We start from the raw sequence: 12,281 nt of genomic DNA, 5'->3' as shown, positions 1-12,281 counted from the left end.
TGTATAGTTACAGTATGGATGGATGGATGGATGTGGAAATTTAGCTATGCGAAAACTGACAAACACAGGAAGATAATAGCAGCAAATTGTAAAATACTTAAAATGCTAAGTTACTGTCTCAATATTAATGACACATGTTAGGTTTTATCTGTATCCAAAGAGTAAATGCATATAAATCTTGTTTTATTGCACTAGACGTTAATTTTCAACAGAACTGGCACCACTAATTCTTCTACTTTGGCTACTATATTTTATACATATTTCTGTTCCCTGTGTTTCCTTTCTCTCCTGTTACGCAGTGCAAAATACTTTTCATATGTGAGTTGTGGCACGCATTATTTTTTTTTTCATTATAAATTTGAAGGTTTGAATTTGTTACCATCAGCAACTCAATAGCAAATATTAAAATTGTCCAATCTTATTAAAATCGTATCTCCACTGTTATACATGAAGATCTGACAGCGACCGCTTAAGGGTTATGTTCTGGTAACCTATGCAATTACCATAATCGCTAATTTTATCAACCAATTAGATGAAATCTAATATCTTTGCGTTTAGAGGCAGCGCACTGTGGGTGAAGAGCATGAATGCGTACCGAACGATTTGATTCACTTTAAGATTTTTGAAAACCGCATTTCTATTGGTTAACTCAAAGGTCACCAGAATATGACCCTCAAGCGATCGTCGTCAGATCTACATGTATGACAGCGGAGACCTGATTTTAATCAGATTGAACATTTTGTTTTTTTGCAGGCGGTTTTGCTGTCGTTGTATCAATCATTGCAATTATTAACATTTTCTTTCTTTGCAGGCGGTTTTACGGTCGTTGTGTCAATATGGGGAGCAGAAGGGCGATCCTACGTACAGGCTCTGTCTTTTATGTTTGGTGTGGGAGGTACATTATCACCTTTGCTGACAGAACTTTTCCTCGCAGAACAAAGATCAGAACATGTTTCACAAAACTTTAATTTATCAGCTTTAAATTATTCCACTAACCATGAAGAAAACCGAAGAGATATAAACAGTTCTTTTCTTAATAATATATCTGTTAGTTCCATTCCAACTTCTTTGATTGTCGTATCGAATGAATCTGACCACCTGACCAGTATTTCAGAGTCTTTTCTAGCGTGGGAGGATACAAAGGTTCAGTATGCATATTTGCTCACTTCCATACTGTGTATTGTTTCTGCCTTTTTGCCTATGCTAGTTTTGTACCTTAAAAAGACCTACAATATCCAGTCTCCCCATAAAATGAAAGATAACAAACGGTTACTGAGACATTCTAAAATGTCTGCCTTTCTTAAGCAGATATGTCTCGTGCACTTATGTGCCCTTATCTCGATTTGTTCCACCCTTGAAGATACATTATATGGCTTTACGATGACATTCTCCCTGATGCAGTTAGGTTTTACCAAGGCACTCGGCTCCATTGCAACCTCGGTATTCACAATATCTCTATGTTTCGGACGTTTTTCTGGAATATTTCTACTCCAATTCTTCCAGCCATCTAAACTTATGTTAGCCTACTCTTGCTTTCTCTTTCTCGCACTACTAGCTTTCTTGCTTGCTTGCATGCTTAATATAGAATTTTTGATCTGGATAAGCATTTCTTTGTCAGGGTTATTCGTATCAATACTGTTTGCAAATATATACACATGGACAGAAGAAAACGTAATGGCAGTTACAGGAAAGGTTTCAGCCGCACTTATGGCGACCTCATCCCTGGGGAACTTAGTCGTTCCAATAACACTGGGAATTCTCATGCAAAACTTCAGCCCAATGTGGTTCGTTTTTCTGCTTCTAATCCAAGCTTTTCTATTTGTCATTATATTTGCATCCATTTTCTTTATATCGAAAAAGTATATCCACTCACAGAGACAGTCGGTAACAATTATAATTACGAATGAAGCACAAGAACTTGAAACAATGTAAAATTCCTTTTGTATTAGCATTTTTATGATTAAATATTCGACTACATATGCGTACGTGCGTTAATGCACGCATTTATGGTGTCAGAGGATTGTGTTGTACATCATTCAATACGGATATTTTATTTTGTATGCGATATGATAAATATTATGTTTCCAAAGTTAATGATCATTCCATATTGCACACTCAGGATAAAATTCATAACATACTCGAAAGAAGGGGGAGGGATTATGTTAATTGCGAATAGGCAAAAATATATCAAATAAAAAGGACTACAATGTATGCTTTTTTGTTGTTGCTGCATTTGTTTTTTTCTCTATATCTTGTCATCTTTGTAGCTATGATGGTGCTTAGCTAATGATTTTGGTCAAGATATTTGTTGGATGGAATCGAAATCGATTCAACATGTCTACTGTAGAAATTGTGGTGAAAATGATGACTGCCGGCTGTCTAACGATATACAGTGGACATTCTGTGAATAATATCTTGTTTTTCGGCTGTCTCTTGATATACAGTGGACAGCCTGATAATAATACGCTTGTTGCTGTCTCTCGATATACAGTTGACAGCCTGAGAATACTATATGCTTGTCGGTTGTCTCACGATATACAGTGGACTGCCCGAGAATAATATCATGCTTGTTGGCTGTCTTTCGATTTAAAGTGGACAGCATGAGAACAATATCATGCTTTTTGGCTGTCTCACGACATACAATGGACAGCCCGAGAATAATATCATGCTTGTCGGCTGTCTCACGATCAATTGATGAAATTGTCCCTCTAATACAATGGCTGTCAGCTGTCTCACGATATACTGGGCTTGTTACCCTTTTTCACGTATATGCGTTCTTTTTAAATGTAATATTCTTTCCATTCTCATTTTTTTTAGTCATGTCTGTCTTCTAGTATATGATAAGTAATCTGGTGCATGTGCTTTGTGGGTCAGGTGGATTTACATGTATTTACAGACATATTAACGTGCTGGGATGATTGTATTCCTGAACTTGTGTTTCTTACCCTTTTTCTTTGTGTTCTGTTATACTTTTATGACACATATCGTTAATGATATGGATTTATAGTCCATAATTACATTTGTATATTCTTTCAACATGTACTTTGTCATAAGGAAATACAAATATAACAAAACAAATATACCAGTTAAATATGTCATGAATATTGATTAGATCTACACCTTTGACCGTAAAGTAATTAATTACTGAAGCTATGCAATACGTCATTAACACGATCTACATCTGATCGTTTGTTTTTGTCTGGGAATAATTTACATCATCCGGTGAGAAACGGTCTCTGCTCATCGTCTATTGATGCATTTCCCATGAGTGAGATAAAAAGCAATTTACAGAAAATATACCATTTATTATTCATTTTATCTGATATTGTGTATGTTGGAAAAGAAGAAGAAGAAAAAAACATTAGTTTGCATATGTACACTAAATGAAAAAAGATAAAATGTCTCATCTGCATAGAAAATATTTGTCTCTTTTAATTAGCCGTAGACCATAATTACTTAATGGTCAGTTGTCCATCGTCGGTGCTTACATTAGCAGAAATCTGTTACTGCTACTCTTCTTAAACTACTTCAAGAATTGTCATGAAAACTTTACACACATATCCATAGTATAGTTTAGTTAATTCCTAATATGATAATGGTGACGCTCGGGCAACCAATATGGCCACCACCGTGGCCATCTTCAAAACATTAGCACAATGCCTGAATTAATGGTCGTATCAACATGGGTCTTTTACTAAAAAGTATTTATATCTAGTCCGTCGTAAAAGTGCTATTAAGACGTTTCAATATGCCCGTCACAGTGGTCATCTTAAAATAGTGTTATAATTACTCCTCCTGAATGGATGGTCGTATCAACGTGAGTCTTTTACTAAAACCATGTTATAATGTCCTAATAGTGCCATCGAAACTGTCAATAATATGCCCACCATAGTCCACAGCGGCAATCTTGAAAATTTTTATCACGATTTCTCCCAAATGAATTGTCATATCAGGATTTGGTTTTGATTGAAACAAAATATAAAGTCGATTTGGTCCTAAATAACAATGGTGCCGATCCGACTTCTAATGTAATTGCCACAATGGCCATCTTTAAAATCTTTTTATAGCTACTCCTTCTAATGGATGGTCTTATCAACATGGGGTTTTCATTAAAAGATTCCTTTCTATATCTGTTTAGATCCGAATTAAAATAGTGGAGATTTGATCTCCAATATCGTCGTCACAGTGGCCATTTTTGACACTCTTTCTATTTATAACCCTTCTGAACGAAAATATAACTATTGGATTTTCATCAGAATTCTTGTGATGTCTAATTGGTCCAAAATTTAAATGGTGTCGATCTGATATCAAATATGGCTACCTCTGATATCAAATATGGCTACCTCATCAACCATCTTGAAAATATTTGTCGTATCAAGATGGGTCTTTTACTAAACAACTTTTTATGATGTCTATTTGCTCCTAATAGTGTCATATAGTAATTCAATATGTGTACTACGGTTACCATCTTGAAAATGTTGTTATCACGATTTCTCCAGAATGAATGGTCATATCAGCATGTTGTTTTCAATGGAAGACTTTTATGGTGTTTAGTTGGTCATAAATAACAAAAGTACCAATCCAACTTCCAATATGACTGCCATAATGACCAGCATAAAAATATTGTTATCAAGATGTTGTTCCCAGATGGAAGCTATGACGTTTTCGTTCCGCGAAATTGAAACTCATGCAAAGAATTCTTAATTTTTAACAAGTGACCAACCAAAACCAACAGTAATCAACACAACCAACTGTACGCTGAATGTAAGCCATGCAACCAAGTATAACCACGAAAACAACATGTAACAAAGACAGCCAACTGTAACTACCACAACCACTGCCGATAGAGAAGAAACAAATTTTCCAATCCTATAATTTTGGGGCAAGCACAATCCATACACATTATGAAAGATTAACCTCATGTCGCAACTAGTCACATATTGTTATTGTTTGTTAAATCTGCTTTGTAACACAAGCTGATTAATTTTCCAGAGTTTGCTGAGCTACACGCAGCACATTCCATTCTGCTATTTTCGACCGACACGGTAACAGAAAATAGTATGCGATCAAGACGGTACGTGATTTTCTGCATGTGACTGCGATCAGTACACGCTAGGCTGCATTACACTGAGAAAAATGTTACACAAATCATGAACGTCAATCCTTGTTTGCATTCAGCCAAGTCGATGCCGACTATGCTGTATTCAGCCGATTGGGTTGAACGTAGCCTACCGCATATCTGTCAAAGGCCAAATTGCGCATACCGAGAACGGTCATAAACTATTATTGTGTTAACCGTTTTGGACCAAAGGCACAAATCGCAATATGGTTTCTACCACTTGAAAGTGTAGGGGAATAAAAGAACACATTAAATCACGACAAAATTCGGAAACATTAGGTTGCATCATAATTTGGACGAATTTTATTGTGGTCAAGGGATTGCATGCGGTATGTATGTATGTGTGTGTGTGTGTGTGTGTGTGTGTGTGTGTGTGTGTGTGTGTGTGTTTGTGTGTGTGTGTGTGTGTACAGAAACCATATGACGAAAGTTGCATTATTTATCTTGACAGTTTGTGTAGTTTTGTTCACTGTATAGTTTGTACTAATGACCAGTATTTTTCAAGACTCCTCCCACTTAACTTGTCTAAGTCAATTATTGGATTGAAACATGGCCCTCGGTCATGTTTTAATTCTGCTAATTTTATTCCTTCTATCTGATAAAATTCAGATCTCTACTATTCTAAATGAAGATTTGACAGCTACCACATAGGGGTCCTGTTCTGGTGACATATGATATTACCATAATCACTAATTTCATCAGCCAATCAGATGAAGTCTAATATCATCACGTTTGGAAGACTGAGCAGTGTGGTTGAAGAGCATCAATGTGTGCTGAACGGTTTGATTAACTTTCAGATTTTTGAAAGCTACGTTTCAACTGGCAAATTCAAAGATCACAAGAACACGATCTCAAGGAGGCCACTGTCAGATCTTCACGCAGGACAGTGGAGATCTGATTTTAATTGGATTGCTGGTTCCTTTTATGCATATCTGAGGCAGTCTACACGTGACTAGTAGCTTTCAAACGCTGTGTTGTCCATCTATGGTTTTGGCGCGAGAGTCATTCCTTACGTTGTTAAGTGGCTTTTTATCCCACTGGAACGTTGCTAGAAAAAGAAAGATATTCAACTGTCACAAATAGTAGAAATAATGGAATCTGAGCAATAAGAAAATTCTTTGTATTTCTTGAAATTAATGTTGACAGTCCGTAAACGACTTTGCATAGATGGATTGTCCAATGGTTGAATTAAATTACAATTTAGAACTTGATGCTTTGAAAATCTGAACTCCATCGTCGATAACCGAGGACTATCCATTGCTCTGAAGAAGAAAAAACTGTTCCAGCCTGTAAATCTGCATCGTCAGCTGGTTTGGACACCCACTCATAGCTAGAAATTAATTGAATGGAGGAAAGTTGAGTGAATGTATGCAAGGGAGATTCTGTGCATGAAGCTTTCAAGGACTGACATCATTTTGGGTTCAACTTCTCATAACTGTACTTCAACTTAAACTGATTTGTTCGTGCTTTGAATTTTCTGAAACAAAAATTTGGAATTTTATTGACCAAGAATATTAAAACTTTGGAATTTTGAATTTATGTTTTTTCAAAGGATTTACAGTTTATTTAATTTTTCACGCCTTTACGTGATTCTTTATTTGTTTTCTCACTGAAATACGGCATTTTTACTACGTTTATTTTGGTCCAATTCCGTACGTGTTGAATCGATTTTGTTAATTATTCGTGTTTCTCGTAGGTTTCTGCCTCGTCTTTCATTCTTAATTTCAATAGATTATAAATGCAAACGATTCTGTCTTGATATTGTTCACAAATTAAATATTTTTTGTAAACGCAGTGTCACCTTTTCATTCAAGATTACCTAACCGTGTATTTGAATTGAGATTGTGATTTTCAAATTGATGCTAAACGTTTAAAAATAAACTTTATATATCAAAAGATATCAAATTCGTCTTATTTCCTCGTCATTGTCGTTGATTATTTAATGCATTTGTCACTTCTCTCTCTCAATGGATTATTTGATGTTCATTATTAGGATGTGTTTATGATAAATCGTCTGGGTGAATTACTCGCCTCGACTCGTTCATGCCTTCCGTTTGTATTTCGTGTGGCAGACCAGCAGACCATGCCAGGGTGAAAATACACGGGTGGGGTGGCCTGTAATATAATAAAAGTTGGAAGTTAGAATTCGGCTTTGCGACTCAACGTTCTATGGCGCGTGCATATATATATATATATATATATATATATATATATATATATATATATATATATATATATATATAGGTTACTGCATTTGTATGGGAAAAAAGGAACGAGTTTTTCGGAATGAATACTGCACGAACTTGTGAGTGCAGTATATCCTTCCGACAAAACGAGTTCCTATTTTCCCATATAAATGCAGTAACCTTTTTATTATATGCTCATTTTTTTATTCAACCTAAGGTTTAATTATATACACAAAATACACTACAAGAAACAATATAAATGAATGAATGCCGTATTCCAAACTAAATACACAAGCGCATATTTGACATTACAAAATGACATCATTATTATAGCGCGCATAGCTCCGCCCAGATAAATTTGAACTTAGTCGCGCGGTCGACAAAACTTTCGAAAGAAAATGGCGTGTCTAGTTAAAATTGAAATTTGCAGTCATATTGTGAATAAATGCACATTGCAGCGACTTTTCCATTTGATCTGGAGTGAATATATTTTGGTATTTTGTTTCGATTCGACTAAAGTTTGTGATTTTGGACTGGATTCATCTGTGCAAATTATACATGAAATACATCGGATTGAAGTGGCGCGGGAGAAGCGTGTTTACGTCTGCAAATATGTTTTTGTTTCTGTCACTGAATGTTTGAAAACATAACTTGGGTAAAATATGAAGTCTTTCAATTGCAATTTTCAAAAAGACGCTATGGAATTTAATGTGTATTTCATTTTGAGTGCAGTAAGGAGGATGCAATTGCACTTATCATCGAAATTACAGCACACTTTCGAAATGTGTGATCCAGATTGAAAACCTATGACATGGCTCATGTAATTCGGATTTGCAGAATTAAGAAAAAACAGTTTGAGGAAATTCAGGATGTAAAACTGTAAGTATATTTTATTTTGCCATTCTTATCACCAGCTAAAGAAAACAGTATATGCCTTGTTATTGTAAGGACCAAATCCGTCATTTATACAAGGTAGCTAGCCTAAATCCGTAACATTGTATCAACGCAAAATGTCAAGACATCTGGGGTTTGTTGCAGTCCACGAAACATGTTTTAGTTCATTCAGAAACAAATAAACAACCACAACGTAAAGAGCCTCTTACGCGAGTGTACATGATTTGTTTACAAATCAAAAGTGCTGGCGTCTGAGTCCATTGTTTATTTACAAAATAAAGTAGTTCGTTTATTCACGTGAATGCTATATGTGTACTATCGCGCGCGTTCAGTATCCGGGAATATTGAACGATTCTGTCAATGTAAAGTTAACGGGGAAAAAATTGAGCATATAATATATATATATATATATATATATATATATATATATATATATATATATATATATATATATATATATATATATATATATATATATATATATATATATATATATATATATATATATATATAATACCATGCATGATATCATGCTATAAAATACAGTAATTTAAGTATTTTGTACATCTCCACAGGTTACATTTTTCTGCACTTTAAATGTAATGCCATCAATTTTACTTATTTTAGCTCTTTGTCATTTATTATGTGAATTTTGAAGAGATAACGTCGAAAAAAGGAATGAAACATCAAAATAAAGCTAGCGATTATGCACGTGCGAAATTTCCATTTGCCTGCAATAAAATAAAAACTCAGATTCCTATAAGTAAAAAAAAAAAAACGTTCAATTTTGCTCCAAGAAAAGTTTATAATTGTTTCCAGAAACGTTTTGCAAAATAATCGAATTGATTTGTTATTAAACAACCAAAAAAGTACCGTTCTTCTTTGCCATTTTCGTAAAAATTTTCTTTGGTAATGTCTTTATATATTAATGTTTAATGACACGTCAGCACAATTAAGGTGCTGCTATAAGTTAAGTTGTAAAAATGTAAATACACGTATGCCCAAAAGATTCTTTGGGAAATTAAACTTTTCTGAGTAAACGTAAACATGAAGTACTACAAATTGAAAATAAAAAAGTGTTAAAATTTTCGTAAAGCGTATATTCAAAAGATTAGCCGAAAAGTGCACACTCATCATTATATTGGGTATAAATTTGTTAGATAAATCGCATAACTAAAAAGCCCAGTAATTTCTCTGATGGTACATAGTTATAAGGTTTCTGAATTCACGTTAAAAACGTCTGTAAGCACAAAGTAGAAACCGACAAACTACAAATATGTATCCACTGTTAGTGAGCACTGGCATGGTATGCCCGCTGGACGAGGTTCAACCGTCAGCAGGTATGCACGCGTCAGACACTTGTCTTTTACGTGATTGGTACATGATGGGGTTGATATTAAGAAGCTTGTTTGTGGACAGTGGCGTAACAATTGCCCAAGTGGGGACTACAATTCCCATCAAACCTTTTTATGAGGCTCCGTACGGGACAAAAGCTGGTACAAAACAGAATGTTGTCGTTTAAATTTTAATGTCATATGTCCAGAATTTCAATTTCACGTGTTGTATCAAAAATGCTTGTCCTTAAAGTTCCATTTTCTAGGTCGAGATTTTAGATTGCATCTGTTGAATTAAACAGTAGTGGTTGAAAGTTATATTTTCTATGTCGAGGTTTTAGAATGTGTCGTTTGAATTACACGGCGGTGGTTGAAATTTCAATGTCATACGTAAAGAATTCCAGCGGTGGTCGAAATTTCAATATCATATGTCGAGATTCCCTAATTCACACATTGTATGCAACTGTTTGTGATGAAAGTTCCATTTCATATGGCAAGTATTTAGATTTCATCTGTTGAATTTCACAGCAACGAGAAGCAGCCTCCTTGTTTAAACATAACGCGGTCCGTTCACGAGAGCGACCTCTAGCGAAGAAATTCAGAATAATTCTCGACCTGTGAATGTTAACTTTCAAATCGAAAGTGCATGAAATGTAATGGCGCCTCGTAACTGAATACACGAATGATGTATCTTAATACTCGATATTATTTTGAACTGTTAAAGTGGACATTGTGTCATACTTTTAACACCAACACATCATTTCACCATATAAAAATACAAATTCTGACAAGCACAATAAAAAGTCCAACCAGCGATGTGTAATTTAACAGATACAATCTAAAAATTCAACACTCGAAATGGAAATTTCAGCAGAATCAATGTGATTCAACATGTTAAATTGAAATTCTTGACATATGACAATAAAATTTCAACAACGGCCGTGTAATTCAAAAGATACAATCTAAAAAGTCGACATTAGGCGGCGAATTTTCAACCAGCGGTGTGTAATTCAGCAGATGAAATCTAAATACTCAACATATGAAATGGAAATTTCAACATGAACTCTTTGAACCAATACGTAAATTAGGAATTCTCGAGGTATGACTGATATTTCAACCACCGCTGTGTAATTCAAACGACACAATATAAAACCTCGACATAGAAAATATAACTTTCAACCACCACTGTTTAATTCAACAGATACAATCTAAAATCTCGACTTAGAAAATGGAATTTTAACGACAAGCTTTTTTGATATAACACGTGAAATTGGAATTCTGAACATATGACATTCACATTTCAACGGCAACGTTCTGAATGGACCAGCTTTTGTCCGCTACGGTGCCTCGTAGGAATCAGCGTTCAGTTTTGCGAATGAGGATGTAGTCAGAAGTTCACGTTATGCCATTTTGTTGTGGATTCAACGTAGTTTACCGAGTGTGCCGATTTATCTAGTTTAAGTCAGTATGTAGAATATTACTTTAACCAGCGGGTGGGTGTAGGACAGCTATAGCTACGTTATCTCTCTTTTCGTCACCGTTCATACCAATGTGATTTGGCAGTGTACTGTATATAATGTTGCTTTTCTCTCTCGCTTTTATGAGCAAATTGTATTTCTCTAAGATTGGAGATTTTAAAAGGTTGGAAAATTTAAGGTTTTGCAAGGTTTTCTATGTTAAAAGGAAGCCGTAAAAGATTACGAAATCAGTCGTTGGAGAGGTTTAAACGTGATACAAAGATCCGAATAAGGCTTTTAAAATTCCGTTAAAAATATACATGTAGTTCTAAATTTTTCAAAGTTTCTTTCAGGTATACTTCTAACATGCAGAACATTTTCCACATATCGCAAGAAACACCTAAACTAAACATTACGTGTTCACTGTTATTTAGAGCTTTCACGTTTGTTTTTGCAGGATAATGGTCTTCAAGATATCAAGTTTCGGGCATTGTCCGCATGTACTCGTGAACAAGGATGGAAAGTCTGACGCGTCTCTGGTCTCCTAGCAACGAGCGAATATAGTAGCCTAAGACTATCTTTAGCTGGTATCTTATTGAACCTTGAATGATATTTGATATCTTATGGTACAAATTACTATCATTTCACCTTTAGCTGAAATAGTATAGAATACAGTTAGGCATACATAATGGTGTTCGCTCTGCTGTAGGAAGGTAATTTGTATGCACCTTGTGAGGAGAATGGTCTGATTGCAGAAAGATTTTGCACACGTAGTGTGAGAAACTGGAAAATCTGCACCTATAGGGAAACAATCAGTATGTTGCCATTATTATTTCGCACCTCGAAAAAATAGCACAGTAAGTCTAATCTGGTCATAATCAAGAGTTGATAAAACACATGTGATAAGAGAACGTTCATCATCATTTTTAAAAAAATTAGTGTGATGCATTTTATTAGATATTTCACGTTATATAATTGTAATTGCAGTATTAAAAAATGACCGCTCCGGTGGCCTAGTGGTTAGAGCGTCTGCATTGGATGCGGGAGGTCGTGGGTTCCAACCCCGGTCGAGTCGTACCAAAGACTTATTTAACAAATGATACTAACAGCTGCCTCACAAAGCGGGGCCCCGAGTGGACGAGTGGTCTAAAGCGCTCTCCGTCACGGATCACTGCTGTCTGCGTGGGTTCGAGTCTCGGGCTCGGTCAATGTGGATATGTGAGAAAGCTTGCCGGTAGCTTCTCGTGGGTCGGTGGTTCTTTTCGGGGTTTTCCCGGGTTCTTCCTCCACC

At 35.4% G+C, this 12,281-nt stretch overlaps 1 protein-coding gene across 6 annotated transcripts in view; it reads left to right on the top strand.

Moving 5' to 3' along the window:
• Window positions 1-12,112, top strand: part of LOC149776737 (sodium-dependent glucose transporter 1A-like) — a 35,618-nt gene extending 23,506 nt beyond the window's left edge. For 4 of the 6 annotated variants that reach the window (XM_089941267.1, XM_089941268.1, XM_089941269.1 and 1 more), the window contains one exon: window positions 812-2,211. In XM_089941267.1, coding sequence (XP_089797393.1) covers window positions 812-1,932 — 1,121 coding nt within the window. In that variant the 3' untranslated portion in view covers window positions 1,933-2,211. Of the gene's footprint in view, window positions 1-811; window positions 2,212-11,447; window positions 11,770-11,977 lie in introns of those variants that run through there. The other 2 variants (XR_016416096.1, XM_089941273.1) reach the window with 2 other exon arrangements.
• Window positions 12,113-12,281: the final 169 nt, after the last annotated feature.

Source organism: Sinohyriopsis cumingii, chromosome 18 (genome assembly GCF_028554795.1).
Source record: "Sinohyriopsis cumingii isolate HCF-2022 chromosome 18, ASM2855479v2, whole genome shotgun sequence".
Taxonomy (NCBI): Eukaryota; Metazoa; Mollusca; class Bivalvia; order Unionida; family Unionidae; genus Sinohyriopsis; species Sinohyriopsis cumingii.
Note: the sequence above shows the minus strand (reverse complement) of the source record. Positions and strands in the feature narration are given on the sequence as shown.